The sequence below is a fragment of the Protopterus annectens genome, chromosome 1.part1 (genome assembly GCF_019279795.1).
Source record: "Protopterus annectens isolate FY-2018-M chromosome 1.part1, PAN1.0, whole genome shotgun sequence".
Taxonomy (NCBI): domain Eukaryota; kingdom Metazoa; phylum Chordata; order Ceratodontiformes; family Protopteridae; genus Protopterus; species Protopterus annectens.
Window position 1 is genome coordinate 1,218,117,847 of NC_056726.1, and position 27,939 is coordinate 1,218,145,785.

A 27,939-nucleotide genomic window follows, 5' to 3' on the forward strand; every position below is an offset into this window, starting at 1 on the left:
CTTCTCAATCTGTCCCCCTCTATTAACTGGTTTTCCAGTTACCTTTCTAATAGACAAGCCATCAAGTGGAACAGCAGTACCTATTCCTTCCTTCACACTCCAATAGGAGTTCCACAAGGCTCTATACTGGGTCTCTTACTTTTTATCATCTTCATTAATAATTTTCATCAGTGCATTCCTAATACCAAACTTGTCCAATACACGGACAATTCCACCATAATTTGCTATACTCAATCCCTCCCCAAACTCAAGCAACTAACACAAGATGACTTTTCTTGTACAGAGTCTTGGATGTTGAAAAATCACCTTGCTCTCAATGCATCCACAACCAAAATCATGAGCTTTACCCGTCTAAAAACATCTCCATCGATAAAAATTCATTCTTCAGTCAGTCAGAATAAGATTCACATTGAAATCAACTCCCATACAAAACTTCTTGGTGTTATCATTGATGAACATTTAAAGTGTGACATCCATATACAAACTAGTATTAAGAAAACACACCAAAAGCTCAGAATGCTGTATGTCACACCCGTCATCTCAATCCCTCATCCAAACATATACTTTCTATTTCCTACCTCAGCCCCTCTCTCTTGTATGGAGCCCCTCTTTTCACCAACCTTCAATCCCCTCGAAAGTCAAAACTGTCAGCCTGCTACAATAAAAACTATTTACTACTGTGACCAAATCCTCCTCCAGTCATTTTCAAACCCTCTAACTACCCTTCCCTCTCCTCCTTACAAACCTTGCATCACCCTGACGGACTACTCAGGTCCAGTACCCAGAACCTCCTTGAAGTATACAAACCCTTACGCTCAACCTGGGCAATTTCTCCTGTCTTTCTCACTTGCTCGTCTATGGAATTCACCCCCCCACACACACATTCAAATCACCCAAAACCACTACGCCTGCAAGACCACGCTCCATCCCCATCTCTCTTCTCACTGGCAATAATCATGCTCTCACCCCACCTGACCCCTCCATATCATTTCTGCTCCCCATTCCTTTTTTTTCCTTTCTCAAAACTCATCCTATTCACCTTTCACTGTTCTACTCTCCTCCTCCTCTAATTCTTCCTCCCTCTCACCTCATGAAACTTTGACTGCATAAATGCCTGCACTCCAAATTATACTTATGCATTCCAAAATACTTGTCTTAATTTCATTCAATACTATGTTACAACACCTTCCTCAAATATTATTCTGTCTTCTATATTACTGCGTTGCTCAAATGTTATTCTGTGTTCTATATTACTGTGTTGTAGTAGTTTTTAAAAATAATATTGTACTTGTTTACTTTGTCGATACTAGCTTTGTATTAACTGTATCTCCCCGGGCCTCCATTGAAAACGGGCTAATTCTGACCCAATGGACATTCCCGGTTAACAAACTGCAAATAAATAAAATAAATAAATAAGGAGCAGTCATAGTATCCCCACCGACACTAATGTTATCTTGGATACAAGGACAGAAATAATTTTATCACAGCTATGGACTAAAACTAAATGCCAAGACATGAATAATAGTAGTCTTTGGAAAGTCATCCATCCCTGGAAACTATCATACTGAAAACACATCCCCAAGAGTCGACCCAGTAGTCAAGGACTTGACAACATACATAGACAGTAATCTAGCCTTTGACCATCATGTGTCTATAGTACCGAGAAAATCATTCTGGGATGTACAAGTTATAAACAAAAGCATGGAATCCAGGTTCAAGAAGGTCACCGTTTCACTTACTCAGCATTCATCAGACTGATTAAGAACAATCCCCCCATCGGTATGTGCCTAACCAGTAACATCAAATAACTGGAACATTCATAGAGGTTTCTCACAAAAGGAATACAGGGTGCAAGTAACATGTCATACTAAGACGACCTCAAAGCCCTAACCCTGTATTATCTCCTACAGGCTGAGGGGAGGTCTATGCATGTCATACAAGGCATTGTCAGACCCCACCCTGACATCTGCAAAACAAAAATCAACAGAATTACCTGTTATAAAGGTTTAAACCTTACCTTTGATATAAACAGGACCTGATGGAGAAACAGGCATGTATTCCGGAAGCTACCCCTTCTCTGGAATAGTCTCCCAATCCATGTCAAGCACAGATCCTCCCCTAACCCAATTCAAGCTCACAGGACGGCCTAAACGTGTCTATGTTATACTTATGGAATAAGTTGTAATGATGAAATAATGATAAAGTATTATACACTGAACGTGTAGCAGACACTTAATATGAACTTGCAAAGGCGAGTATTTTTTAAACTCAAAACGAGGAAAATTCCTTATAATGAGGTATACAATTCCAGTCTCACATAGACCTACCACGACAACAAACCAACCACATAAACACACAAAAACATACTCGGAGGCTCTAAATAAAAATCTGCCTAAGCAGCAGAGACCTCCAAAGCAGACACCCAAGCAACCGCTACCCCAAAACAAAACACGTGCAACACATAGCTCACAAAGCCAGTGTGCCGAACAGTCACAGCCCTTAAGGCTAAACAACACACCTGATACACTTGTAATAGGTGACTATTGTCAGGCACACTGACGTCCCACTCACCAGGCTGAACAAGGAGAAGGTCACGGTGAGCTGCCTGTCGGGCGCTAGGATCCGCCACATAACACAAGCACTCAGGTCACTCCAAGGCAAGTACAAATATGACTCAGTCATTGTCCATGCTGGTGTGAATGACCTGAGACGTACCTCCCTGGACTACATGAAAAGAGACATAGAGGAGCTCTCTGAGCATGTAGCCCAGGCCAGTATGACCCTGACCTTGAGTAGCATCTTACCCTCACCAAGAATGATGCCACAATATGAAGACAAGATGATCAATTTCAACAATTGGCTTAATTGTTGGTATCATTCAAAGGGGATCCAATGCCTGTCAGCCTGGGATGACATGCTCGACAAGCCACGATGCTTCGCTAGGGACGGCTTGCACCTGTCACCCCTGGGCTTTCGGATATTGGCAAAGACTCTTGCTACCCCCATAGTGCCTTTTTTAGGCAAGGCTCAAAAGACAAACCCACCTCCATAGGTATCACAAGGGATAAGAAACTAAGAGTAATGCTACTCAACGCCAGAAGTCTAAACCTCAAGATGCACGCACTTGAAACTCTCCTTAGCATGGAGAACATCGATATCTGTGCAGTAACAGAAACCTGGTTCAAGGCTCCCGAGAGCACCCCAGCACTACCAGGTTATACCTCATACCATGCTTTTCGGCCCCAAAACTTGGACCAAACCACAAAAGGAGGGGGGAGTATCAGTATTCATCAAAGATACCCACACCTCCAGGTTGGTGGCACAGCACAAAGCATCAGAGACTATCCATGTGCAACTAACTGTGGGTAAAACTGCCTTCCAGTTTATAGCCTGCTACAGACCACCCTCCCAAACACAGGAACCCCACTCGGCCTTCCTGAGAATACTGGAAAATATGAAGGTCTCTCCAAACACCATTATATTGGGCGACTTCAACTACCCAAACATAGACTGGGAGCATTACTCTAGCTCCAACACCCTAGCCCAAAGGTTCCTAGAATTTATAAACTCAAATGCTATGGAACAACTTGTTACCACTCCCACAAGAGGGGAAAACATACTGGACCTGATCATCACCAACAAGGGGACACTATGCTCCAGACCAGAAGTGTATCCCTCACTGGTAAGATCAGGCCATAAACTAATCTCACTGGATATTCACATCCCGACCCCACCCCCTGCCCAGAAAACCACAGTGAAAAACTTCCTCTAAAGCAAATTTCACACGCCTCAAAACCGAGGCGAAATCTTTCAAAGCCCCCGGGCCTGTGGAAAATACGGCCCAGACCGCAGAATCCTTTATAAACGCATTCTATGAACACCTTCAGAAATGCATGGATCATGCAATCCCAAATAAAACCAAGACCCAATCCTCCAAAGGCAGACGTCCTGTCTGGTGGACCCCAGCCATAAACAAACTATACAAAAGAAAGAGGAAACTACTACATGATAGAGCAAAATCCCAAAAAGGGAAGGCATCTCTGATCAGTATTAGCAAAAAACTACGGGCACTCATAAAATCGTCTAAGGCCAGCTTCGAGAGAAAAATTGCACAGGACACTAAGGATAATCACAAGGCTTTCTTTAGTTATGTTAGGAACCTGGGTGGGAATTCCCAGATATGCTCAGAATTAGTCCAAAATGACAAAAAATACATCGAGCCCACAGACATTGCCAACATCCTAGCTGACAGGTTCAGTGCAAACTTCTCCCCCCCCACCAAAAGAGCAAATATCTATCCCAACAGAGTGCTGCCCCCCTGACATCTCAGATGCTCAGGTAAGAGCCGCCCTCTCCAAAGCAAAAAACACAGCATCAATGGGACCAGATGGTGTCCCAGGCTGCGTCCTACATGAACTCCAAGAAGAGCTAAACCCAAACATAAAACTACTGTTCAATCTTAGCCTTACTACAGGATATGTACCCAAAGAGTGGCGTACAGCAACAGTGGTCCCTCTCCACAAAGGTGGTGCCTCAACGGATCCTGGAAACTATCGCCCCATAAGCCTGACTAGCTTGGTCTGCAAAGCTATGGAAAGAATCATCATGGACCTCATAAATAAAGATATTGGGGACCTACAGACACTGGATCCTACCCAGTTTGGCTTTGTTAAGGGCAGAACCTGCCTCTTAAACCTGGTCGATTTCTTTGAAACAGTCACCAAGGCCATTGACGAGGGGAAGGTGGTCCACACAGCCTACCTGGACCTCGAAAAGCCTTTGATACAATACCCCACTCGGGCATTATAGATAAGCTCACCAGCTTAAATATAAACCCCTATGTCACTAGATGGGTTGCAAACTGGCTCAAGGACAGAACCCACATGGTTAGAATTGCTGGAGCCATGTCAGACTCCAAACCAGTTATAAGTGGCGTCCCACAAGGCTCAGTCCTGGGACCTCTCTTGTTCGGTATATATTTCTCGGCGGTACAGGCCAACACGGAAGGACTGTGGCTGACCAAGTTCGCAGATGACTGCAAACTGGGCGCCATAATCAACTCTCCAGCCGACACAAGCATCCTCCAAAAGGGCCTCATAGAAACAGACAACTGGTGCCAAAGCCATGGCCTCAAGCTAAACGCTAAAAAGTGCATAGTCATCCCCTTTGGCAAAAACAAAGTGCCCACAAATTACCACATAGGTGGTAATCCATTAGGAACAGAAGAAGTCATTAGGGACTTGGGGACCCAAGTTGATAGCAATCTCTCATTTGACAACCACGTGGCCAAAGTGGTTAGAAAAACATTTTATATAGCCCACCTAATCATGAAGGGATTCACATCTAGATCAGGGGAGGTCATCGTGCCTCTTTAGTCATCCCTCATCAGGCCCATAATTGAGTACAATGCCCCTTGTGGGATGTACCTTACCAGACACCTGCAGCAACTGGAAAGACCCCAAAAGTACCTCACCAAGAGGATCAAAGGGCTCAAACAGATGCCATATGCTGCCCAGTTAAAGAAACTCCAGCTCTACTCAGTGGCATACCGCCTGCTCAGAGGCGATCTGTGCCTGACATATAAAGCCATGTCCAACCCGGAATTAATGGACATGCGGCACCTCAGAAAATCCAAATCCCATCGAGCTACGCGCTCGAGAGACTTGAACCTCAGCACTGAAATAAATAGGACATGCTGGAGGGACAGATTCATAACCCAGAGGCTCCCTTCACTCTGGAATAAAATCCCAGTCCAGGTTAGGCAGAGTCCCACATTGACTCTCTTCAAGAGGAATCTTGATGAGTGGATGGGAGATCGTAGGTTTACCCCGGCTATCACTTCTGTGTCACTGTTAGACAGAGGCACAGTATACTAACCTCAAAAAAAGGCATAGCAAAATTAATTTAAAATGGGTGGCGAAAGCCAAACACACTCTGGCTAGGCTTATAAATGCCCTAGGGCAGATAGCCTAGTATGAATCTATGAACCTATATGCACACATTTACACCTATTTTATAAGCTCCGCTGAAAACGGACCTACGTCCAGTCGGACACTCCCGGTCAACAAATGTAAATAAATAAATATTTTTACTACACTACTATTTCTACAAGATTAAGATAATTGTTTATAGTTCTTCCACCTGATATACTTATCTACCATGAATAATAAAGTGATCACAAGTGGAGTGGCATCACACACCACCCAAGTTAGCCTGCTATACTGTCCGGTTTCTAAAATTCTGGATCTGTAAACAGTAGAAAAAAATACACTTACGCTGCCTTACGGATGGATAACTTACTACATGTATAAACGTATATCACTGATACCCTACAGAAAAAAAAGTATTGTCCCAAATGAAGTACTTATTTCGCTACACACACACACACACACACACACACACACACACAAGTCCTTCAACCTAAGCAGGATGCCCACATATTATAGATCGCATTATTTTCGGCAAACAATAACACACTGTTGTCAAGTCAAAAAATAAATAAAAAAAAGGTCGCAACATTACATTATATTTACGTTAGTTCCGTACTGCTACAGTTCTCACCGAATCAGTGAGGAACAAATCCAGAAATAAACAGGGACCCTTGTAAACTTCAGACATTACCAAAATAAGAGAACGTGAATTGACATACATAGATACAGGACTAAAAAGTATATAATTCTAGTTACTTTAATTTTTTAGGATAATTCACTGATTTTTTTCCCAAAAGTCACCGGTTTTAGCAGAGAGCCAAAAACTGAACCGAAATCAGGGACAGTTAAGAGAATACTTATTTCTTAAAAACCTAAGCAAAACTCACAATCATTGCGTGACCTCTTCGTTTAAAGGACAACTGTAAACAGCCATCCCATCTACCTGTTAAACGTTCGTTTCTACGTACACCCTATACATTATTTTTATATCCATACTAAAAACCACCTTACTCGCCCAGCAAAGAAACAGCAGATAACTATACAAACTCCTGACCTGTCCTCCGTCAAGAGAGCCGCCATGACAGACACGCTGCTAATCGCCGTAACGTATCGGTCATGACGTATGAGTACTGTTAAGGTTCAAACGTGAAACAGAGAAGTATCAAAAAAGTGCTAGATACCGTGTTGGCTGTCTTGCGAATTTTCCAAATATTTTGGATAGTTTTATAAAATGGCATTATTGTGGTTGTGTAAATGTCTTGGTACAGCTATCTTAAAATGGCAATGCTGTAGACGTTGGTTTGTTGTCGTTTAAGTGCAGTAAAACAAAGATAGACCGCATGTGTGAATGGAATATGACCGAAATCAATACGATTCAGTTGTATGCTTGAAAGCTGAGCCGATACTGTTTTTAGGCAAATTTAAAGGATTCTGTTCTGTGCTCTCAACCCGTTACTTTGTATTTCACTGACTTTATGTTGGCTTAGAGCGTCTTTTGTTGTAGAGTAACAAACAGTCATTAATATCACTAATAATATTGGTTTAAAGAATGTGCGCGGTCAAAGAAGTAATAAAAAGGTATACACACAAAGATGATTGCAAACATAAGATGTTATGTGATCCGATCTCGCCTACATTCTGAATGATGGGGACTCGGCACGCTTATGCTATAGAGCGAGGCCTCTTATTGGCTGAGCTTTCTTTATCCCAGGATGCACCACCACTAATCCCCCAGATCTCGTTTGCCGCTTACAGAGCTTGGAGGTGGTCTCAACATTGGCTGGGCTAAGTACTATATTAATAGTATCTTTTCCTGTCAGAAATTTTCTTTTTTTCAACCCAAAAGCTGTTTTAACGGCTATTATTTGTGTATGAGTGTGTTTCTTGGTGATTTATTGATTTTTACTTGAAATTTCCTGTCAGAGAAGATTCCTTTCAGTCAGAGGGGCCTTCCCTGTTCTAACTGCTTTATTGGTTGTGTGTGGGTCAAGTACCCATTTGAGTTAGAGGGTCTTGACCCTCCTTGCTTTCTTTCTTTCTTTTTCTCTTACTGTAAAAAAAAAAAAGGGGAAAAGTTTCTCTTTCAGTATTTATATATTGGTTGGCATATTTGTTGTACCTGTATCCTAAGCTGTTTAAAATTTACTGTTTGTTCCTGTTTTTTTACAACTATGTCTAAGGAACATAAACCATCCGGTTTTAAGAAGTGCACGAGGTGTGGGTTTAAAATGTCCATTACGGACGACCACTCCTCGTGCGTCTATTGTCTTGGCGCCATACATCTCCAAGAATCCTGCAGTGTGTGCCATGCATTTTCCTCTCGAGTCCTCCAGGAGAGGAAAAACAAATTAATCCTTAGAGGATTAATCAAGCCTTCTTTCGAGGAGGCTTTATCTTCCTCTCCTTCTAAGAAGAGGAAAGCTTCGGCTCCGACCAGTCAGTCGGAGCCGACGGCTAAGAAAGGCAAGCAGACTTCTCCATCGGCTCCACGGACTTCGGAGCCGAGGTCGGAACGGTCTGCCTCGATGCCTCCTACCTCGACCCCTTTGGTTTCGGAGCCGAGGTCTGGAGCATCGAGAGGCGGGTCATCCTCATCGGCTCCACTGATATTGGAGCCGATAAGGTTCATCGGCTCAGACACTTCCCCCTTGGAGCCGAAGTCTTTATCGGAGCCGAGAGAAATTTCGGTGAAGGCTTCCTCGGAGCCGATAATAGTGGAATCCTTTCGGAGCCGGTCCCCAGGCCCTTCGGAGCCGATGAAGAAATCGGTTCGGGCCCAATCGGTATCCTCGAGATCTTCCAGGATGTCTGATTCGGACATCGACAGGGTACTCCTTCGACTCTTCCAGTCTCCGGTGTTCCAAAAGATGGTTTCGGCTCCAGCCCATTTGGCTTTGGAGCCGATGGTCCACTCCCTTACAGTTCTTCCTCCTCCAACAGCTTCGGCACCGTTGGAGCGGGTGTTGGAACCAGTGGAGGTGTTAGGATCAGACCCGACCCTTGCTCCGACTCCGGCTCCTGGGTCGGAGTTCAGTGCACGGACTTCTTCCTTCGGCCCTAGGGGAGAGGCTTCGGGATTGATGCCTTCGGTCCCAAGTCTTCCTCTTGGTGCGTCGGCGGCTGGAGTACCGTCTACTGTCGTGGCCACGGAGGGGGGACCTTCCCAGGATTCTGGTGGTCCCGCCTTCAGGGCTATAAGGAGTGCTCTAGCCAAATCTTCTTTGGCCACCTCCACAGTTTCCCTGGCTCCTTCCCTACTTTTGGAGACTGGGTCGTTGGCAGTTCCCCTGTCAGCAGACAGCAGAGCCCCTGGGCCTCAGGTTACCCCCGCTGGGGTTTCTCCCCCTCCTGGAGGTTCTTCTGAAGCCTCTTCGGATGAACCTCCCAGGAAGAAAACGTGCAAGAGGAAGCACGTTGACTCCCCTGACGAGTCTTTGACATCTGACACCGATCTCGATGATGCAGAGGGGTCCCCCAAGTCGTCCTCGGATGATGTCTCCTTTGCAGACATCCTTGAAGCCCTAAAACAACGAGGCGGCTGGCAGTCCAAACCTCCCTCTGCTGATGAGTCGGTGTTCCTGAAGGCCTTCGGGGCTCAGCCCTCCGCCTCCTGGGTGTCTCCGCCCTTCGAGCTCTTGGATTTGATCTGTCGAAGGGCGTGGGAACACCCGGACTCTGTGGAACCGGTGCCTGCTCGTCCAAACAAATTTCTTTCAGCACCCCCAGATAGAGAGTTCCTCACGAAAGGTGTAGCTGTGGATGCTATGGTGGTGGCATCTGCTACACAGCAGGATGTAGCAGAGGCTTCTACGTCCATCCATCCTCCTAATAAGGAGTCTAGGAGCATGGATCGGTACGGCAAGCGCACCCTTAGTTCAGCGGCCTTTACTTTGAGGTCTCTGAACTACCTAACACACTTTACGAGATTCCAGAGGGATTTGATTAAGTAGCTATCCGATACCCTCTTAGGTAACCTGCCTGAGGAGCTGGCCCAGATGGTTGGATCTCAGCTGGCTACGATGTCATCCATCTCGAACTCGTCCATGAGGCTCATCTCGTATGCGGCCGAGGGGGCAAGTAGAGCGGCAGGTACAGGCATTGCGCTACGGAGGCAAGCCTGGCTTCGCCTGTGTCATTTTGCGGAGGCCTTCAAGTCTTCATTCGTCGACGCCCCATTTGATGGGTCCTCCCTGTTTGGGCCCAAGGTGAAAGACACACTTACCCGCTGTGAACAGGAGGGGTAAGACTCTGACTGCCGTAGGGGCACGATTTTCCACTCCCTTTCGGCCTTATTCCAAGGCTAAAAGAGGAGGGAAGATGTGGTTCCGGAGATCGCAGAAGTCTTACTCCTCTCAGCAGGAAGGTTCCCCCTCCAGAGGCAGAGGAGGGGGAAATTCATCAGGAAGACGCCGTCCCAGAGGCGGCAGAGGCCCCCGCAACACTGGAGACCGCGAGTCCTTTCGTGGCTCCTCAACTTTTCATAGTCCCTGAGGGATTGCCCGGCTGTGCTGCTCTGGAGCCAGTCGGGGGTCGCCAAGCACCTAAAGGCCTGGGAAAGGATCACTCAGGACCGATGGGTGCTTCGAATTATCGCCGGAGGTTACACCATCCCATTCTGTTGTCCCCCCCCCTCAGTCCAAAAGAATCCCGGACCCGCCACCCAGTCAACGGGATACCGCAGCCATAGAAATTTCAAAACTGCTGCAAAAAGGAGCCATCCAACCGGTCCCCGCAGACCAGATCGGATTAGGGACTTACTCAAGATTCTTTTTAGTGCCAAAAAAGACCGGGGACTTGAGGCCCATTTTGGACCTAAGCAACCTAAACCGTTCAGTCAAGAAGTCCAAGTTCCGAATGGTCACGTTACAAACCATTCTCCCGTTGTTGGAGAAAGGTGTTTGGATGTGCTCCATAGACCTCAAGGACGCGTATTACCATGTCAAAATACATCAAACGTCCAGGAGACACTTGCGCTTCAGCCTAGGAAGCAGTCATTTTCAGTTTCGTGCGCTGCCCTTTGGTCTCACCACAGCCCCCAGGGTGTTCACCAAATGCTTGGCAGTAGTGACTGCTCACTTGAGGAGTCTAGGATTCCAGGTGTTTCCGTACCTAGACGACTGGCTTCTAACTGCCACCTCAAAGCATCTACTTCTACAGAGCCTGCAGGCCACAACATCACTGGGCAATTCCCTAGGAATCACCTTCAATTGGCCAAAGTCTGTGTTACGGCCATCTCAAAGGATAAAATTCATAGGGGCAGAGATAGATTCAAACCAGATGTGGGTCTATCTACCTGCAGACAGAATTCAGATCATACAAAGTCAGGTTCGAGCCCTACTCCCTAAGTCCAAAGCCCCAGCCAGAATGGTCTTGCAACTATTGGGATCGATGTCTGCCACAGTTCTGCTAGTTCCCTTGGCAAGGTTACACATGAGAATTCTCCAGTGGCTTCTCTCAACTCAATGGTCCTTTCAGGAACTCCCTCTCAATCATCTAATATGGATCACAGAATCTTGCAGACGAGACCTTCGCTGGTGGCTAGTGTCTTCCAATTTGGATCAGGGACGACCCTTTGCTCTTCCTCCTCCAGCAGCCACGTTGACCACGGACGCCTCCCAGACGGGGTGGGGGGGCATTCCTGGGCAGGTCAGTCCAGGGCAAATGGCATCCGGAAGAGACCTCTCTCCACATCAACATCCTAGAGATGAGAGCAGTACTCCTGTCCCTTCTACTGTTACCTCCCTCAGGGCGTTATTGCTGTTCACACGGACAACATGTCAGTTGTCTGGTACCTGAACAAGCAGGGAGGGACCAGATCCTATCCTCTTTGCAGAGAAGCGATGAGGGTCTGGGAATGGGCAATCTCAACCAATCGCTTCCTAGTGGCAACTCACATACCGGGCAAATCCAATGTCGTAGCCGACAGGTTGAGCAGGACCATTCTCTCTCCTCACGAGTGGTCTCTGAACATAACTATTACAAGACAGATTTTCAGCGAATGGGGAGTTCCTTGTTGCGACCTCTTCGCGACTCCTCTGAATGCGAAGTGCAAGGATTTTTTCTCCCTATCCCTGGCTCCGGGGAAGAGCCCTATGGACGCATTAGTCCATCCTTGGCCCACCGGCCTGCTTTATGCCTTCCCTCCAGTTCCACTACTATCCAAGGTAATTCAGAAGGCTTCTCTCTTAGGGAGCAAGATGATCTTAATTGCTCCTTACTGGCCTCGTCAAGTCTGGTTTCCCTATCTTCGGAAACATGCTCTGGAAGGTCCATGGTTCCTGGACCAGATCCCAGACCTACTGACTCATCAGTCGGGACTACTACACCAGTCCCTACACACATTAAGATTGACGGCCTGGCTCCTCCTCTTCCAACCATAGTCAGGAGACATGCACTAGACCCAGAGGTAGTGCGCATATTGTCTTCAGCCCACAAGTCCACTACGAAGAAACTTTATTCTAGCAAATGGAAAAGATTTGCTATATGGGCTCAACTCCGGGTACCTGGACCCCATTTCAACTCCCGTAGCAGAAGTACTCAAGTTCCTAACCTCTCTTTTCAACCAAGGCTCTTCTGTTTCTACCATCAAAGTACAATTGGCAGCAATTTCTAACTTTCATGAATCCATAGACCCACCTTTAATGAGCAACAGGTTGTGTAAGACCTTCTTGAAAGGTGCTGCTCTATTAAGACCTCCAGTTTCTCATCCTGCACCTCCATGGGATCTGGATATAGTATTACGTGCCTTGACTTCTTCCCCCTTTGAACCAGCAGCTACCTGTGATTTAAAGTTTCTATCATGGAAGACAGCTTTCCTAGTGGCAATTACTTCAGCCAGAAGGGTTTCAGAACTTCAAGCTTTGTCAGTAAAACCTCCGTACTTGGTTTTTCATCCAGACAGAGTTTCCCTCAGACCGAATCCTTCTTTTGTTCCTAAAGTCTGCTCTACTTTATGCTTACAACAGTCATTAGAGCTCCCAGTGTTTTTCCCAAAATACTCCAATGAAGCGGAATTTATTTTCCACACACTAGATGTCCATAGGCAGTTACATTTTTATTTGGATAGGACCAAACAGTCAAGGAATACAGATCAGTTGTTTGTGTCCTTTGCAGAAAACAAATTGGGCAACGCAGTCACAAAGGTCACTATTGCCAAATGGATCAGGGACTGTATTACTCAAGCTTATATTTTTCTAACGAGGAGCTTTCCACCTCTGTCAAGGCTCATTCTACAAGGGCTATGGCTACTTCGGTAGCATTTCATTCTAAGCTTGCTATTGGTGACATTTGTGCTGCGGATACATGGTCTTCCCCGCATACTTTCATTTCTCACTACAAATTAGATGTGGCATCTAGAGGACGAGCTTCATTTGGTTCCACAGTGCTCAGGAGTGTTTTCCAATGAGCCACCCGGGATTTAGGTGCTAGGGGCTGTCCCATCATTCAGAATGTAGGAGATTGGATCACATAACATCTTTTAGTTATGTACTCACCATAACGTCAGATGTTTGGGATCCATCTCTACATTCTAATAACCCACCCTCCTTCCCCTTCCTTGGAGATCAGAGGATATCAGAAGGTCCGAATCCTGTTGTTTCATCTTGAAACATCTAACAATGTTATATAAACAAGCTGTGCATGTGTGCATGAATGCGGACAAACAAGATCTGGGGGATTAGTGGTGGTGCATCCTGGGATAAAGAAAGCTCAGCCAATAAGAGGCTTCGCTCTATAGCATAAGCGTGCCGAGTCGGAGCCGAGGTATCGGCTCCGAACCCATCATTCAGAATGTAGGCGAGATGGATCCCAAACATCTGAAGTTATGGTGAGTACATAACTAAAAGTTTTAGTAAAGGCTGGACAAGTGTAAATAAAGCGTTACAGACAGTGAGGATCACAAAATATTTTACTTGTGTTTGAAGACTTGTTTGGCGGCTTACCTGGAGGTTTCATGTTTTGAAAAAAAAAACGTAAGTCAGTAGGACACAATCCTGTGAGATTTCCAGTAGTTTTGCGGATAGCACCGAGAAAATGGGGGTAATTCAGAAACATGCATCTTACTGAACAAGTAATCAGCGTTGTTACTGTAGAGTAGCCACACTATGCTTCTGTTGTTGGCCACAACACTTGCATAAAATTGCGAAGTAAGAACCTTATCTGCTTTAGTCAGTTTAAGAAATGCATATCCTGTCTCTATCGTATAAAATTAATTTTTCTGTGTTTAATGCAGAGCAGGGGGTTTTGGCAGATAAGTGTTGACTATAGAAACGTTTCAAACGGTTTGTATTTAAATTCATCTCTGGGAAGGCAGAGATTTATGACTTCTGTTTAGCAGCATCTAGTACCGTCTCAAGTGTTTCAAGTTCATATGTGAAGACCTTAACCATTACGCCATCCCCAATATGTAACTTTTATTTTCTGTCAGTGTCACAGGAGAACTTTCTTATATCTGTTGAACAGATTAAAAGGGGGTTGACAGTGTTATCAGTATAGCTGACAGTGTGTTGGACTAGATCAAACCAAGAAAATAATGCAGTGCTACTATCCATGTTACTGAAAGGTTTAGGCAGAGTATTCCCACATGACCAAGAATAATTGTTAAATCAGAATTCAGAACTGAGATGTGTAGTTTTCTTGGAAACCAAATGTTGAAAAGGTGAAGATATATCATTCAGAGATTAGAGAAGATCTTACGACATTTCTAAAACGTCAGTATTCTAAAGTTTATTACAGACTTGTCAGATGTCCGTTTGCCATTAAGGAATTATCTGGGGCATGATGGAATGGCACTGGGTCACAGAGCAAGAGGATAGTGTAAAATGCTTAAACAGTAACTAAAGTGCCTACGATTAGCTATTTTTGATGTACATTTGTCACATTACAAACAGATTCCAGCCAGAATGCTACTGCTACAGTGCAAGAAAGCAAACTGGCAGTTTATAGATTTATTTATGAGTGTATTGACTAGGTTAGTCCCACTAGGCCTGTGGCTTGTTTTCAGAAGAGAGCTAATGTGGTATTTCATAATGACTAGGGGAAATTTTACCAGAGCCCGGTGGAAAATCTCCCATTCTTTTTTGTAAAGGACACTGGCGAACTGCCATTAATGGAAAGAAACCTGCAAAGATGATGACCAATAAGAAATACCGTAGATTAATCTGTTTTGTGAATGGAAGCTGTGCCAGATAGTTTTTCAGATTACCTTACCAAACTCAAGGCTGTGCAAGGTATAGAGATATTAGAAGGAGGATGACACCATGCTGCTTACATTGATTAAGGAAGGTGAATCTGCATAAGTAGAGAAGTTGTCATGGGGATATGATTTGGGGAGGTGCCATTTGGGCAGTGAAGAGTTGCTGCCATCCCCTGCAGCAAGTCCAACAGTGGTACTTCTGGAGTGGATTTACAAGATGTTTGCCATGGATATAACTGATTATGTGGATTTAAGATAAAAAAAAAAAAGATTATGAGATTAACAAACACGGAATGGAGGTACCTGGGTATTCTGAAAGGAAATAAAGTCATGCAGTAGTTAGTGCGTTTCACAAGTGTGGACAGCAGGGGCAGTTTGGAATGATACGGAAGCCAAAGTTGATTGCAACAACAACAAAACAAAGATATTATAATAGATATTTAATTTTGGACTTTTTTTGAACTGCTGAGTTTTAAAGCACATGGCATAAGAGCACTGAGCGAGTTAGGATCAGAAATGTTTTATGAAGTTACATTTGAGAACAGTGGCAGGAAAGTTTGTGGCTATTGTAGATCTTTTTTAGAAAACCCGAAGAATGAATTTGCTAATGCCCCCACCACCCAAAAAAAATCCAAGGTGGGGAAAAATACTGTTTAGTTTAGAACTAGAGAGAGAAAAAAATAGCATTTTAAAATAACTTGTGTAAGGAACTAAACAGGCATTTGAGTGCAAGCATCTGCATGATGAATGCTATTTATGAAATGGGGCATAAGAAGTGTGGGTGTAGATTAAATATGGAACAAGGAAAATATATTTGCCAAATGTTATTACACTAAATGATGTGAGAGGCATTGTGAAATACCAAAAGCCAGAACATCTAATTAGTAACTATTCAAAAAAGTAGACGCTTTCACTGCAGAGAAAAGGAACATTCAATAAAACAGTGCAGTGTTTTCTGTAATAAATGCAACTTTGAAGGACATTTCTGGTTGATTATTGTTTATCGAAGAGGGAAGGGAGATTGAAAGGGAAGAAAATGTGCAGCTTATTGCAAAATGAAATGTTGGTGAATTTATGTTTTGAAAAAGGGTGGCATGGAACAAAATGAAAATGTTTAAGTTATGTCAGCAAGTAGTTATTAACCTTATAAAATATAGATCACTTGTTTCAGATGAAGGTGGGGAGGGATGTGAAGCTGGAGATGTTGAGGAGCAAAGTGAAATGTACTGCGGGGAGAAACAGTTTGAGAGAGAAATCTACAATTACCTAGTATGCGAACAGTTATAGACAATAAACAGGGAAAAGTTTAGTTAAGTGTTGGAGCATTAAACACAAGTAGTACCAAGAGTAATTTGAGTAAGTGGCAATACTGAAATAATATCAACGAGCTGAAGCTGATTTACTTTTTATTTTATTTATGTTTAATTGGGGTTGAACACTGATCTTCAGAAGTCAAATTTTAGGTTAAGCCTGGCTGAAGACAATCACAGAGACATTACCAAAGTAAATAAAAGTAGGGATTTTTTTCACATAGACTAAAACTAATAAAACATGTAGCCACACAATCTAGCAAAAGGAGCATAGTAATTACAAATAAGTGATTGTCTTACATTCATATCAAGAGAAAAACACAATTCAATCCATTTGTATTATATAAGAACTGATAGTTCTGTAGAATAATGGAAATAACTGGAATTAGACTGGAATTAATGTTTTTTTTTTAAATTACCTAGAACTGCGCTGAGCAGGTGGTAGTCTCTCCTTTATGTGCCAGATCTTGTACCTTTTAAAATAAGTCTGTTTACACTGTCATTCGGTTAAGAATATTTTTATTATGTAGAGTAGAAGTAGATATCAACAATATCCGAATCAAATCTTACCATTTCCCATAACAGTGCTGATAAACTGAAATAGACTGAATTATTATGTCAGTAGCTTCTGCAATCATATTCCATTCCTCCTAAATAATATAATTACTATTCTGGAATGCAGGATATTTGACCTGACTTCTGCACTCACTCTCGAGTATCTGTACCAAACTTCTGAGGATTGCACTGAAGTGACTTTCTGCTCATCACTCCAAGTGAACTAACTGACTCACTGTGTTTGAAGTATCACCTAATAATACCAGAACTCTGTAAATTTCTACATGCCTCTTTATCCTTGGTTCCCAAGCCTGTTTTTACTTAATGTACTGCATGTTATGTTAGTACATTTTATTCTTATTAGTATTCTTGACTTGCAGTTACCAAAACATTCCTTTCTTATTGAATCATCGTGTAAAATGAAGATATACATCTGCTTTAATATGGGTGCTTTCTAGAATATTGTATTTTTGTCTAACACTTTACATTTACATGAAAACTGATCTTGCACATTATATTTACAAACAAGAGTCAAGCCATTAAGTTTACATCCCTGAAGTAGCACAGAAGGATAAGCACATTTAAGAGATAAGTGAGAGAGGTAGGAGTGGTTAAGTTATGTGTCCTGTATGAAAGCACTTTCATAAGGCAGGAGGTGTCTTTTAGATAAAGTGAGAGAGATTCCTAAAGTTTGGAGTCTAGAATTGTAAAGTTGTGGTTGGTGCATTGTAGCTTAAGGTTCATAGGTTGGTACTAGGCTATCAGCCCTAGGGCCTATACAAGCCTAGCCATAACAATTCCCTGGCTATTTCTTCCCACATTATTTACTTTCCTGGACCCCTGTCTAGCAGGGCGACTGACGTGATCCCTGGGGTGAATTTCCTTTCTCCCATCCAATCGTCAAGGTTCCTCTTGAAGAGGTCCAAAGAGGCACTCTGCTTGACATGTATGGGCAATCTATTCCAGAGTCTGGGGAGTCTCTGGGTCAGGAACCTATCCCTCCAGCATGTTTTGTTTATTGTGATGACAAGGTTTAGATCCTTGGAGCGTGTAGCTCTGAGGGATTGGGATTTCTTTAAGTGTAGCATGTCCAACAGCTCTGGGTTTGACATGGCCTTGTATGTTAAGCAGAGATCGCCTCTGAGTAGACGATATGCGTCAGAGTATAGCTGGAGTTTTTTAAGGCGGTCAGTGTAGGGCATCTGCTTTAGGCCTGTGATTATTTTAGTGAGGTATTTCTGAGGCCTTTCCAGTTGTTGCAGATGTCTTGAGAGGTACATACCAAATGGGGTGTTGTATTCTATAATGGGTCTAATGAGGGATGAGTACAGTGGGACAATGACCTCCTTTTTTCTGGATGAAAAGCCCTTCGTGATGAGGTGTGCCACATAGAAGGATTTCCTGACTGTTGTGGTGATGTGGTTATTGAAGGTGAGACCACTGTCCACCTGTGTCCCTAAGTCTCTTATCACACTTTCTGTGTTTAGTGTACTGCCACCTATATGGTAATTCATGGATACATGTTTTTTCCCAAAGGGGATAACAATACATTTCTTGGCATTGAGCTTGAGCCCATGGCTCTGGCACCAAGCATCTGTTTCTGTAAGGCCCTTTTGTAGAGTATCCACATCATTTGGGGATTTAATAATGGCTCCCAGTTTGCAGTCATCTGCAAACTTTGTTAGCCAGAGTCCCTTAGTGTTGACCTGTACTTCAGAGAAGTAGATGCCAAACAAGAGCGGCCACAGGACTGAACCCTGAGGTACTCCACTTGTCACTTGTCTAGAGCTGGATTTGGAGTCGGCTACTTTTACAGTGTGGGTTATATCAGTAAGCCATTTAGCAACCCATTGGGTGACAATGGATTAATGCCCAACTTAGTAAGTTTATCTATGATTCCAGAGTGGGGGATGGTGTCAAAGGCCTTGGCAAGGTCTAGATAGGCTGTGTGGACCACCTTACCCTTGTCCATGGCTCTGGAGACTGATTCAAAGAAGTCAATCAGGTTCAGAAGACAAGATCGGCCCTTCACAAACCCAAACTGGGTGGGGTCCAGTGTTTGAAGGTTGCCTATGTCTTTGTTTATAAGTTCCATGATAATACGCTCCATGGCCTTGCAGATAAGGCTTGTCAGACTGATGGGACGGTAGTTTCCGGGATCCAAGGTGGATCCCCCTTGTGGATTGGGATAACTGTAGCTCTGCGCCACTCAGTGGGCACAAAACCTGAGGTGAGGCTATGATTAAACATGACACTTAGGTGAGGTGCCAATTCATATTGTAGTTCATGTAGTACACAGCCCGGGATGTCATCTGGTCCCATGGATGCTGTATTCTTGGCTTTAGAGAGTGCGTTTTGTACCTGTGTGGCCATTATTACTGGAATTTGGCAATCTTCCTGTATTGAGATGGGCCATTTAGGGGGTGAGAGGGGGGTGAAGTTGGCACTGAATCGATCTGCCAGGATATTGGCAATATCCTTGGATCAGTATATTTAATGCCATTCTGTTTTAGCTCAGAGCAGATCTGAGCATTGCCATTTAGATTCTTGACATAGTTATAGAATGCTTTGTGGTTGTCTTTGGAATCTTTGGCATTTTATTTTCGTAACTAGCTTTGGAGGATTTTATGAGGCATCTCAGTTTCTTACTGAGGCTAGTAAGGGAGTTTTTTGCATCCTGGGATTTTCCTCTTTTCTGCAAAAGTTTCTTCCTTTTGTTGTAAAGTTTGTTTATGGCAGGAGACCACCAGATTGGCTTCCTTTTTTTGGATGAGAGCATTTTGGTTCTATTTGGGATGGCACGATTCATGCATGAGTGGATGTGCTCGTACAGTGCCTTAGTGTAGGATTCAGCAGTTGAACTTTCAGTTCCCGTCTGCATGGGTGTCATGAAGTTTGTCACTTCTGACTTGAGTAGCATGAAGTTGGCTTTGGAGAAGTTTTTTTATGGTGGTTTCATTAGTGGGTAGAGGGGGAGGGATGTGGATGTTAAGGGTGATTAGCTTATGGTCAGACCTGACTAACAAGGGGGTGACCATAGGTATGGAGCATTGATTTCCCATGTTGATAATGACCAGGTCTAGGATATTGGAGCCCCTGGTGGGACTATGGATTAGTTGATCCAGGGCGTTGGAATCTATGAATTCCAAGAACCGTTGCACAAAGGTGTTGGAACATGAGTAGTTTTCCCAGTTAATGGCAGGGTAGTTAAAATCACCCAGTATTAGGGTGTTTGGTTCTATCTTAATATTTTCCAGTATGTTTAGAAAGGTGTAGTGAGAATCTTGGGGTATGGTGGGGGATCTGTAGCAAGCTACAATTTGGATTGCAGGATTAACATTATGGATTGTATTATTGTGGTAGTTTGGAGGAACATCATATGTTGTAGTTGGGGTTTTTGTGATGAGCTTTGCAGGTGAATGTTTTTATATGGAAGATTTTGAAGAGAAGTGAGACAAGAAACATTTCTGTTCTATTTGCTTTTCCTGAAAGTGAGGTCATGATTTTCCTGAGGACGAGACTGTAAGATGAGCTAACATATTTTACTTGTGAATGTATTGTTGATAACGTCGGACAGAGCAGTGGTTGTGTTGTCTCCTCACAGCAAAAGGTTCTCCAGTTCAATTCTTAGCTGGGGTGCCTTCTATGCAGAGTCTACATGTCCTCCCTGCATTCATGTGGATTTCCCCTGGGGACTTTGGTTTTCTGCCACGTTACATAGACATGCATCTGGAGCATTTCTCCCCAGGCCGCAGCTGAAAACTGGCTTTGTTCCAAGTCCGACTTTCCCAGTAAACAAATATTAAATAAAATTCTTGCAGGAGAATGCAACTATAATGGAAAGCCAATGTTCTAGTTAGGCTACAATAGCTTATTTGCCAGTGGTAGTGTGAAATTTTCTTGACCCAGAATAGTAAGGAATTTTCTTTTCCTGGTATTTTTGTATATGGGTTTGGAAATTAAGAATCTAGTTTAACCAGATACTGAGATATTTGAAGGAAGACAATGAATCAGTTAGTGTGTTTATTATAGTTTTGTATATTAAGGGTTAAAGGAGCTTTATCTAGTTTCTGGAGGATACCAAAATGCATAGTTTTATTTAAATGGTTTGATAGAACTTATGTTCATTTAATCAGTTGACAAGTGGGAGAAGGTAATTTTTGAGTTGTATTTGGATTATTGACTGAAAGGGGTCAGATATGATATTGAACATATGTAATTTTCTTATTAGAGGGTCGGTATTTAGTAGCAGCACAAAGATACCAATTTCAGCATTTATGTTCAAAGACAATACAATGGTAATTTGAATATCAGAAATGCAGTTGTATAGCAAGTCTAATAAAGAATTCAAACATTAAAGTATTTTATGGGATTATTGAGAAATTTGAATATAAAGAAACAATTAAGGTCAATGACAATAATAATAGTATATGCTCTTACAAATATAGTGAAGAGTGATAGTCTATTTGAGAGTATGATCCATTATGTGATGGTAGTACTGATAATAGTGGTTGACAATTGTAATTTAAAGATTAAAGTAAATAAGTGTACACAGTGTCAACATAATAAATATAAAAATAAAAACTTCTGTGCATCACCATTCAGTAAAAAAACAAGCTGGACAAATCCTTACCACTTTCATTCCTTTATTAGTAACAGGAAGTAAGACACTAAAATCCCCAACTTATATGAGAACCTTAAAAGTAATAAAACAATTATGTGATTGTAATCAGCCAATAGTCACAGGAGCAATCAAAACATCTGGTGTTTACTTTCAAATTGTTATATGTTAAGGAAACATAGTTGACCTATTTAAAAAAAATAATCAATTAAAATGAAATATAGTGAAAAGCAGTGAACTGACAGAAGGAACATTAACTAAACCATTTTAAGGCACACTTTCAATTCAAAGTCTCATTAAGGCTAGGCGATGAGTCTGCTTCCAATAATAATTGCCATTTAAGCTCACGGACCTCCAGAAGTGTGTCCACATCACCAAAAAATGAATTTACATGTTCCAGTACAAAAAAACTGAAACTTTAAAAACTCCTTGCAAAGACAGCTATGTTTATCAAGTGCATTTCTATGATCACCGGCTCTAGTAGCTGTGCAATGTTCTTTAATACGGGCTGAAAGTTTCCTTGAAGTTTTGCCAATGTAAAAACAGTTACAAACTGTGGAAACACATGCATAAACAACATTTGAAGTATTGCAGTCAAAATGTTTAGAAAAAGTAACTTTTTTATTACAGTGCGTGAATGTGAATGATGAACCAATGTAAATGAAAGCACAGGCTACAGATCTAGTGCATGAAAACATGCCTGGGGTCATATTTGTGTTAACTTGTAGCTCCAGCAGGAAGGAAGTATCCCTATTCTCAAAAGACAATCTTTTGAGAAGTTTATGTTCTTGAAAAGTGGATATCCTGTTAGTTTTGTTACGGAGATTTTACTTGAAGTTGTCAATAAAAGAGAAAGGGCTTTCTATTTACCTTTACTAGCAGAAGATTCAGGGCATCAGAGCCCTAATACTATTATTGACACAACTATTCAAGACACTAATTCAGGCATTAGTGATTATAGGACTTCCTTAGTGTTTTTTCTATTGATAGCATTGTAATAAAACAAGTATTAAATAAGAATTGGTCCATCCTAAGGCAACATAAAACTATTAGACCCTTCATTGACACAGTTCCAACCACAGTTTACAAGAAGGGTAGGAACCTGAAAATGTATTTGAGACAAAACAAAGTGGACCTAAGCATACATCTGGATATATGAACAAATGTGGTATGTGTCATTTTTGTAAATAAATTAAGGAAGGGGATACATTTACAATTAATAAAATTAATTTTAAAATTCATCACAGATGTAATTGTAACTCTGAAAGAGTGATTTATTGTACTGTTTGTAACCAATGTTGCTGTTTTTATATTGGTAAAACTGACAAGAAACTAAAAAAAATGTATTTATGAGCATCTATATGAGATCAAAACAAAAAAGTTAACCAATGCTTTGAGCAATCATATTTTGGACAATGAAGAACACGTTAAATTTTTTTTATAATACACATTATAAGAACAGACAGAGGTGGAGCCTAGTCCATATGTTTAGAGAAAAAAAAGAGCTTTACTGGCAGTTACATTTTGATGCATGTAACTGGCCAGGATTAAATGAGAACATTTCAATCAGCTCTCTTTTAAAGCTTAAAGCATTAGATAGATAAATTAACTAACTATATTGTGTTTATATATTCATGAAATACATTTTAAAAGCTGATTATTCAATAAATACATTTTTATATCATTTTATACATTCTACATATTTAGATTCTGTTTTTATAGCTAACAAACTAATTTTATATAGCATATTTATTATATACAATTTTCTTCTGCAGTTCAATGTTATGACTTTAATAGGGTGTGTCTTTTTGCATTTCATGATTATGACATTTTTGACCTGTCTTTATATTGTGGACTTTACAATTACATTGTATCTGATGAAGTTCTAGTGTTCTGTGATGAAAGCACTCATCTTCTTTGTATGTGGATTTAATAAAGAAGTGTTTTGCACTTGGACGACTGTTGGATCATTTCTTTTGGCTTGATTAAGCATTCTACAACTTCAGTGGGAACTGCAGCTGCCCTGTTTGGCTTTTGAGCAAGTTTTCTTTTTTGTATTTTCATTTTTCCAGTTGTTTGTAGGGCCAATGAGGACAGCCTTGCCTTATCTCCTCAACTATTGACCCAAAACCCTGACTATGGTATTTTGCAACAAGCAGTAACGGAACTTACTTCTGTAGTTTAGAACTTGGCTAAGAAAGTTGATTCTCTTTGTGCCATGCCCCCCCCCCCCGATGACGTCACACCTAACTCCTGCCTCAGCACAGAAGGCAACATGGCGGTTCCGTGTTTGTGGAATGTTTTAACTGCATCTAACCTTCCAAATACCTATCAAATGAGCGCTGGACACTCTAAAACATTATCGGCTGGTATTTCCAGCACTTTTACAAACTACATTCCCTGTGGACAGCGAAGCACCCATGGTACACAGGATTATAATGGTTCAACATCAGCATCTGTATTAAAAGACTGGTTATCTGCTTCCATTAACCTGAATCATGGACAATCAGCTAGGATACTCTTTTTGATGAGTTTGACTATTATCTAGCTAAAATCAAGCGTTTGCAATTAGACAGTGCTTATTTTTCTGAATGCATAAAAGAAAAGCTTGTACCTAAAGGGCTGCGCATGTGGAGTTACCCTAATGGTTTACAACCAGATTCTTCTTTATTCAAAGAACTTACTGCATTATTTGATCAGCATGGGATAGAAAATATGAATGTTATCATCAAACGTAATGAAGTTCTGATAAATGAATTGAGACTGTCTGATTTGGATAACAATATTAGTAGTCATATCCAATATAATGATTTTAAATATGAGCATGTACGTATTTTTAAGAGCATTGATGAAATGTGTTCCAATATAAAGGCATGTAAAGTGAAAAAACTAATTAGGGACAAACAACCCCCCCACACCCTCACAGAATTGGGTACTAAATTTTCTGCCCAAAATGAGACTTTTTGTAATGAATCTCAAGCTCAAACCTGTAATAATAGTTCAGATGAAGTTTTTTTAGACCAGGCAGAATTTCTTCCAATGAGATGCTCTGAGCGGCTAAAGAACAGAGCCTCTCCACAGGACAATCATTAAGCAGACAGGTACATACCTTCTCATCACCCCAACAATTGATGGGGGAAGGGAGGTCACTTGAACCGGGGAGGGAGTATTTTTTTACAATCGCACCAACAACGAGAAATAATTGATGTGGGCTCCCCTGGACATATTGATGTTTTTGGCACTACAGCTATTAACCATGACCATATTTTATCCCCCCGTAACATTATTACAAATTCTTTAGGTGATTTTAAAGTTTATAATTTTTCTAATGTTTTTATGGACACTTCCCACTGTGATATTTTTTGCTAAGGGTTTTACTTTTGTACCCCAACATAAGTGTAATGTAGCCACCACTTTGATAGATCTAAAATTATACACCCACAAGCTGAACGTAAAAGTTCTGTTTCAGAACTCGTTATCCAGTTTGTCAACCCCCTTGCCATTTCTAGCACTTATAATCCTCCAATGCATCCTATGATTTCTTTATTTGAGAGAATTTGCGAACTAGACATTCGTAATCTGTCCACCAGGTATAGGAGGAATATTGGAATTCATACTTAGGAGAGCACTACCATTAATGAAATCAAAGATGTGTTGGATAAAATTAGGATTATGAAACTGGACAAAGGGGGCAATGTTTTAATGAATTTAGATGATTATAACAATAAGATGCTATTCATTTTGAACAGTAAAGCTTATGCAAAATCTTCCATCAATGAATTGAATGGTGCTTACACTAAAATAAGGAGTGAACTACAAGATCTCTTAATAGAAGGTTCAGTTTTTATTGAAACTTTGAATTACCTATCTGTGTACATCCAAAAGTGTCTAATGTTTTGCTTACCTAAACTACACAAGAATTTAACACAACCACCCATGCGCCCCACAGTAGATGCTAAGGGATATATTACACACCCCTTGGCTAAACATCTAGACCACAAACTAAAACATTTTGTTTTTAATGAAATGTACATCTGTAAAGTTTCCTGGAGTTTTTTGGAATCTATTAACAAGATACCTTTTAAAGACACTTTTGTCTTTTTGACTATTGACATGAACTTTATTCTCACAGTGTTGGCCTTGATGGTTCAGTGAGTTCCTTTATGCAAAACAGTTGGTCATTTTGATGTATTACTTTATAATCATCTTATGGAAATTGTGTTGGAAAATAATTTTATTCTTTTCAACAACAATTTTTTTCTGCAACAAGAAGGGGTAGCTATGGGGTCGGCATGTGGTGGATTGTATGCCATTATAGTTGTGACACAATGGGAGAAGAAATTTCTTTTTCACTTGAGTTGTTATGGTTATATCAAGCATTATATTCAATATCTGGATGATATATTTATTTTATGAGATAGACCTGAGTTACTAATTAATTATTTTTTATGTTAATGCTATGACAGAATTTTTAAAGTTTACTTACACACATCATTTAGATGAAATGTCTTTTCTTTACATCTTCCTAGTTAAAGACTACCAGAATATGAAATTCATATCTATAATCTTCAGAAAAGAGACATATTCAAATTCTTTACTTCTCTATTCAAGTTCTCATCCATTGAAACAAAAAAAAGCTAGAGTGAAGGGACAATTTGTGCGTGCTGCATGGATGCTGTCAAATATGGAAGACTTTCTGTCTGAATGTGATACACCTAAGTTTATGTTCTTGAAAAGAGGATATCCTGTTAGTTTTGTTACAGAGATTTTACTTGAAGTTGCCAAAAAAGAGAGAGGGCTTTCTATTTACCTTTATTAGCAGAAGATTCAGGACATCAGAGCCCTAATACAATTATTGATACAGCTATTCAAGACACTAATTCAGGCATTAGTGACTATAGGGCGTCCTTAGTTAGTGTTTTTTCTTCTGATAGCATTGTAATAAAACAAATATTAAATAAGAATTGGTCCATCTTAAGGCAAGATAAAGCTATTAGACCCTTTAGTGACACAGTTCCAACCATAGTTTACACGAAGGGTAGGAACCTGAAAAATGTATTTGAAACAAAACAAAGTGGACCTAAGCATAGATCTGGATATATGAACAAATGCGGTATGTGTCACTTTTGTAAATACATTAAGGAAGGGGATACATTTACTATTAATAAAATTAATTTTAAAATTCATCATGGATGTAATTGTAACTCCAAAAGAGTGATTTATTGTGCTGTTTGTAACCAATGTTGTTGTTTTTATATTGGTAAAACTGACAGGAAACTAAAAAGATGTATTTATGAGCATCTATATGAGATCAAAACAAAAAAGTTAACCAATGCTTTGAACAAATATATTTTGGACAATGAAGAACACGTGTTAAATTTTTTTTGTAATAGACAGTATAAGAGCAGGGGTCCCATACAGAACTCTGACAGCTCACAATGCCGACACCCATATGGCCGATGTTCAGAATATCAACAATGGGGAAATGCTATCTTCCATTAGAGCGGAATGGAAACATTTCCATTCTTGCACTGTAGTGCGATCTCGGAGTTGGTATATTAAAGGTACGGGGGGTGTGAAGTTCTGGAGCTGTCGATATTGTGAGTGTCGACCATATGGAGTCGATCATATGGGTGACGGTGTTTTGGGCTGTCGGTGTTCTGTAGGTGATCCAAGAGCAGACATCCGAGGTGGAGCCTGGTCCATACTTTTAGAAAATAAGAGAGCTTTACTGGCAGTTACATTTTGATGCAGCTAACTGGCCAGGATTAAATGAGAACATTTCAATCAGCTCTCTTAAAACTTAAAGCATTAGATAGATAAATTAACTAACTATATTGTATTTATATAGGTTCATAGGTTCGTACTAGGCTATCTGCCCTAGGGCATTTATAAGCCTAGCCAGAGTGTATGTGGCTTACACCACCCCTTAGGATGAGAATACTACACCCTTTTAGGGTTTAGTTTACTATGCCTCTGTCTAGTAGTGACACAGAGATGACCCCCGGGGTAAACCTACAATCTCCCATCCACTCGTCGAGATTTCTCTTGAATAGAGTCAGTGAGGGGCTCTGCCTAACATGGACTGGGATTCTGTTCCAGAGTGTAGGGAGCCTCTGGGTTATGAATCTGTCCCTCCAGCACGTTCTATTTATTTCTGTGTTGAGGTTTAAGTCACTTGTTCTCGTGGCTCTGATGGATTTGGATTTTTTGAGGTGGAGCATGTCCATTAATTCAGGATTGGACATGGCCTTGTACGTCAGGCACAGATCACCTCTGAGTATTCATGAAATACATTTTAAAAGCTGATTATTCGATAAATACATTTTT

The 27,939-nt window shown here is 41.4% G+C and overlaps 1 protein-coding gene across 1 annotated transcript in view; it reads right to left on the minus strand.

The window, feature by feature from the left end:
- The window catches only part of LOC122809333 (transmembrane protein 11-A, mitochondrial-like), a 186,389-nt gene extending 179,325 nt beyond the window's left edge, over positions 1–7,064 (minus strand). Inside the window, exon 1 of the mRNA XM_044080741.1 lies at positions 6,985–7,064. Coding sequence (XP_043936676.1) covers positions 6,985–7,010 — 26 coding nt within the window. The 5' untranslated portion in view covers positions 7,011–7,064. The remainder of the gene's footprint in view (positions 1–6,984) is intronic.
- Positions 7,065–27,939: the final 20,875 nt, after the last annotated feature.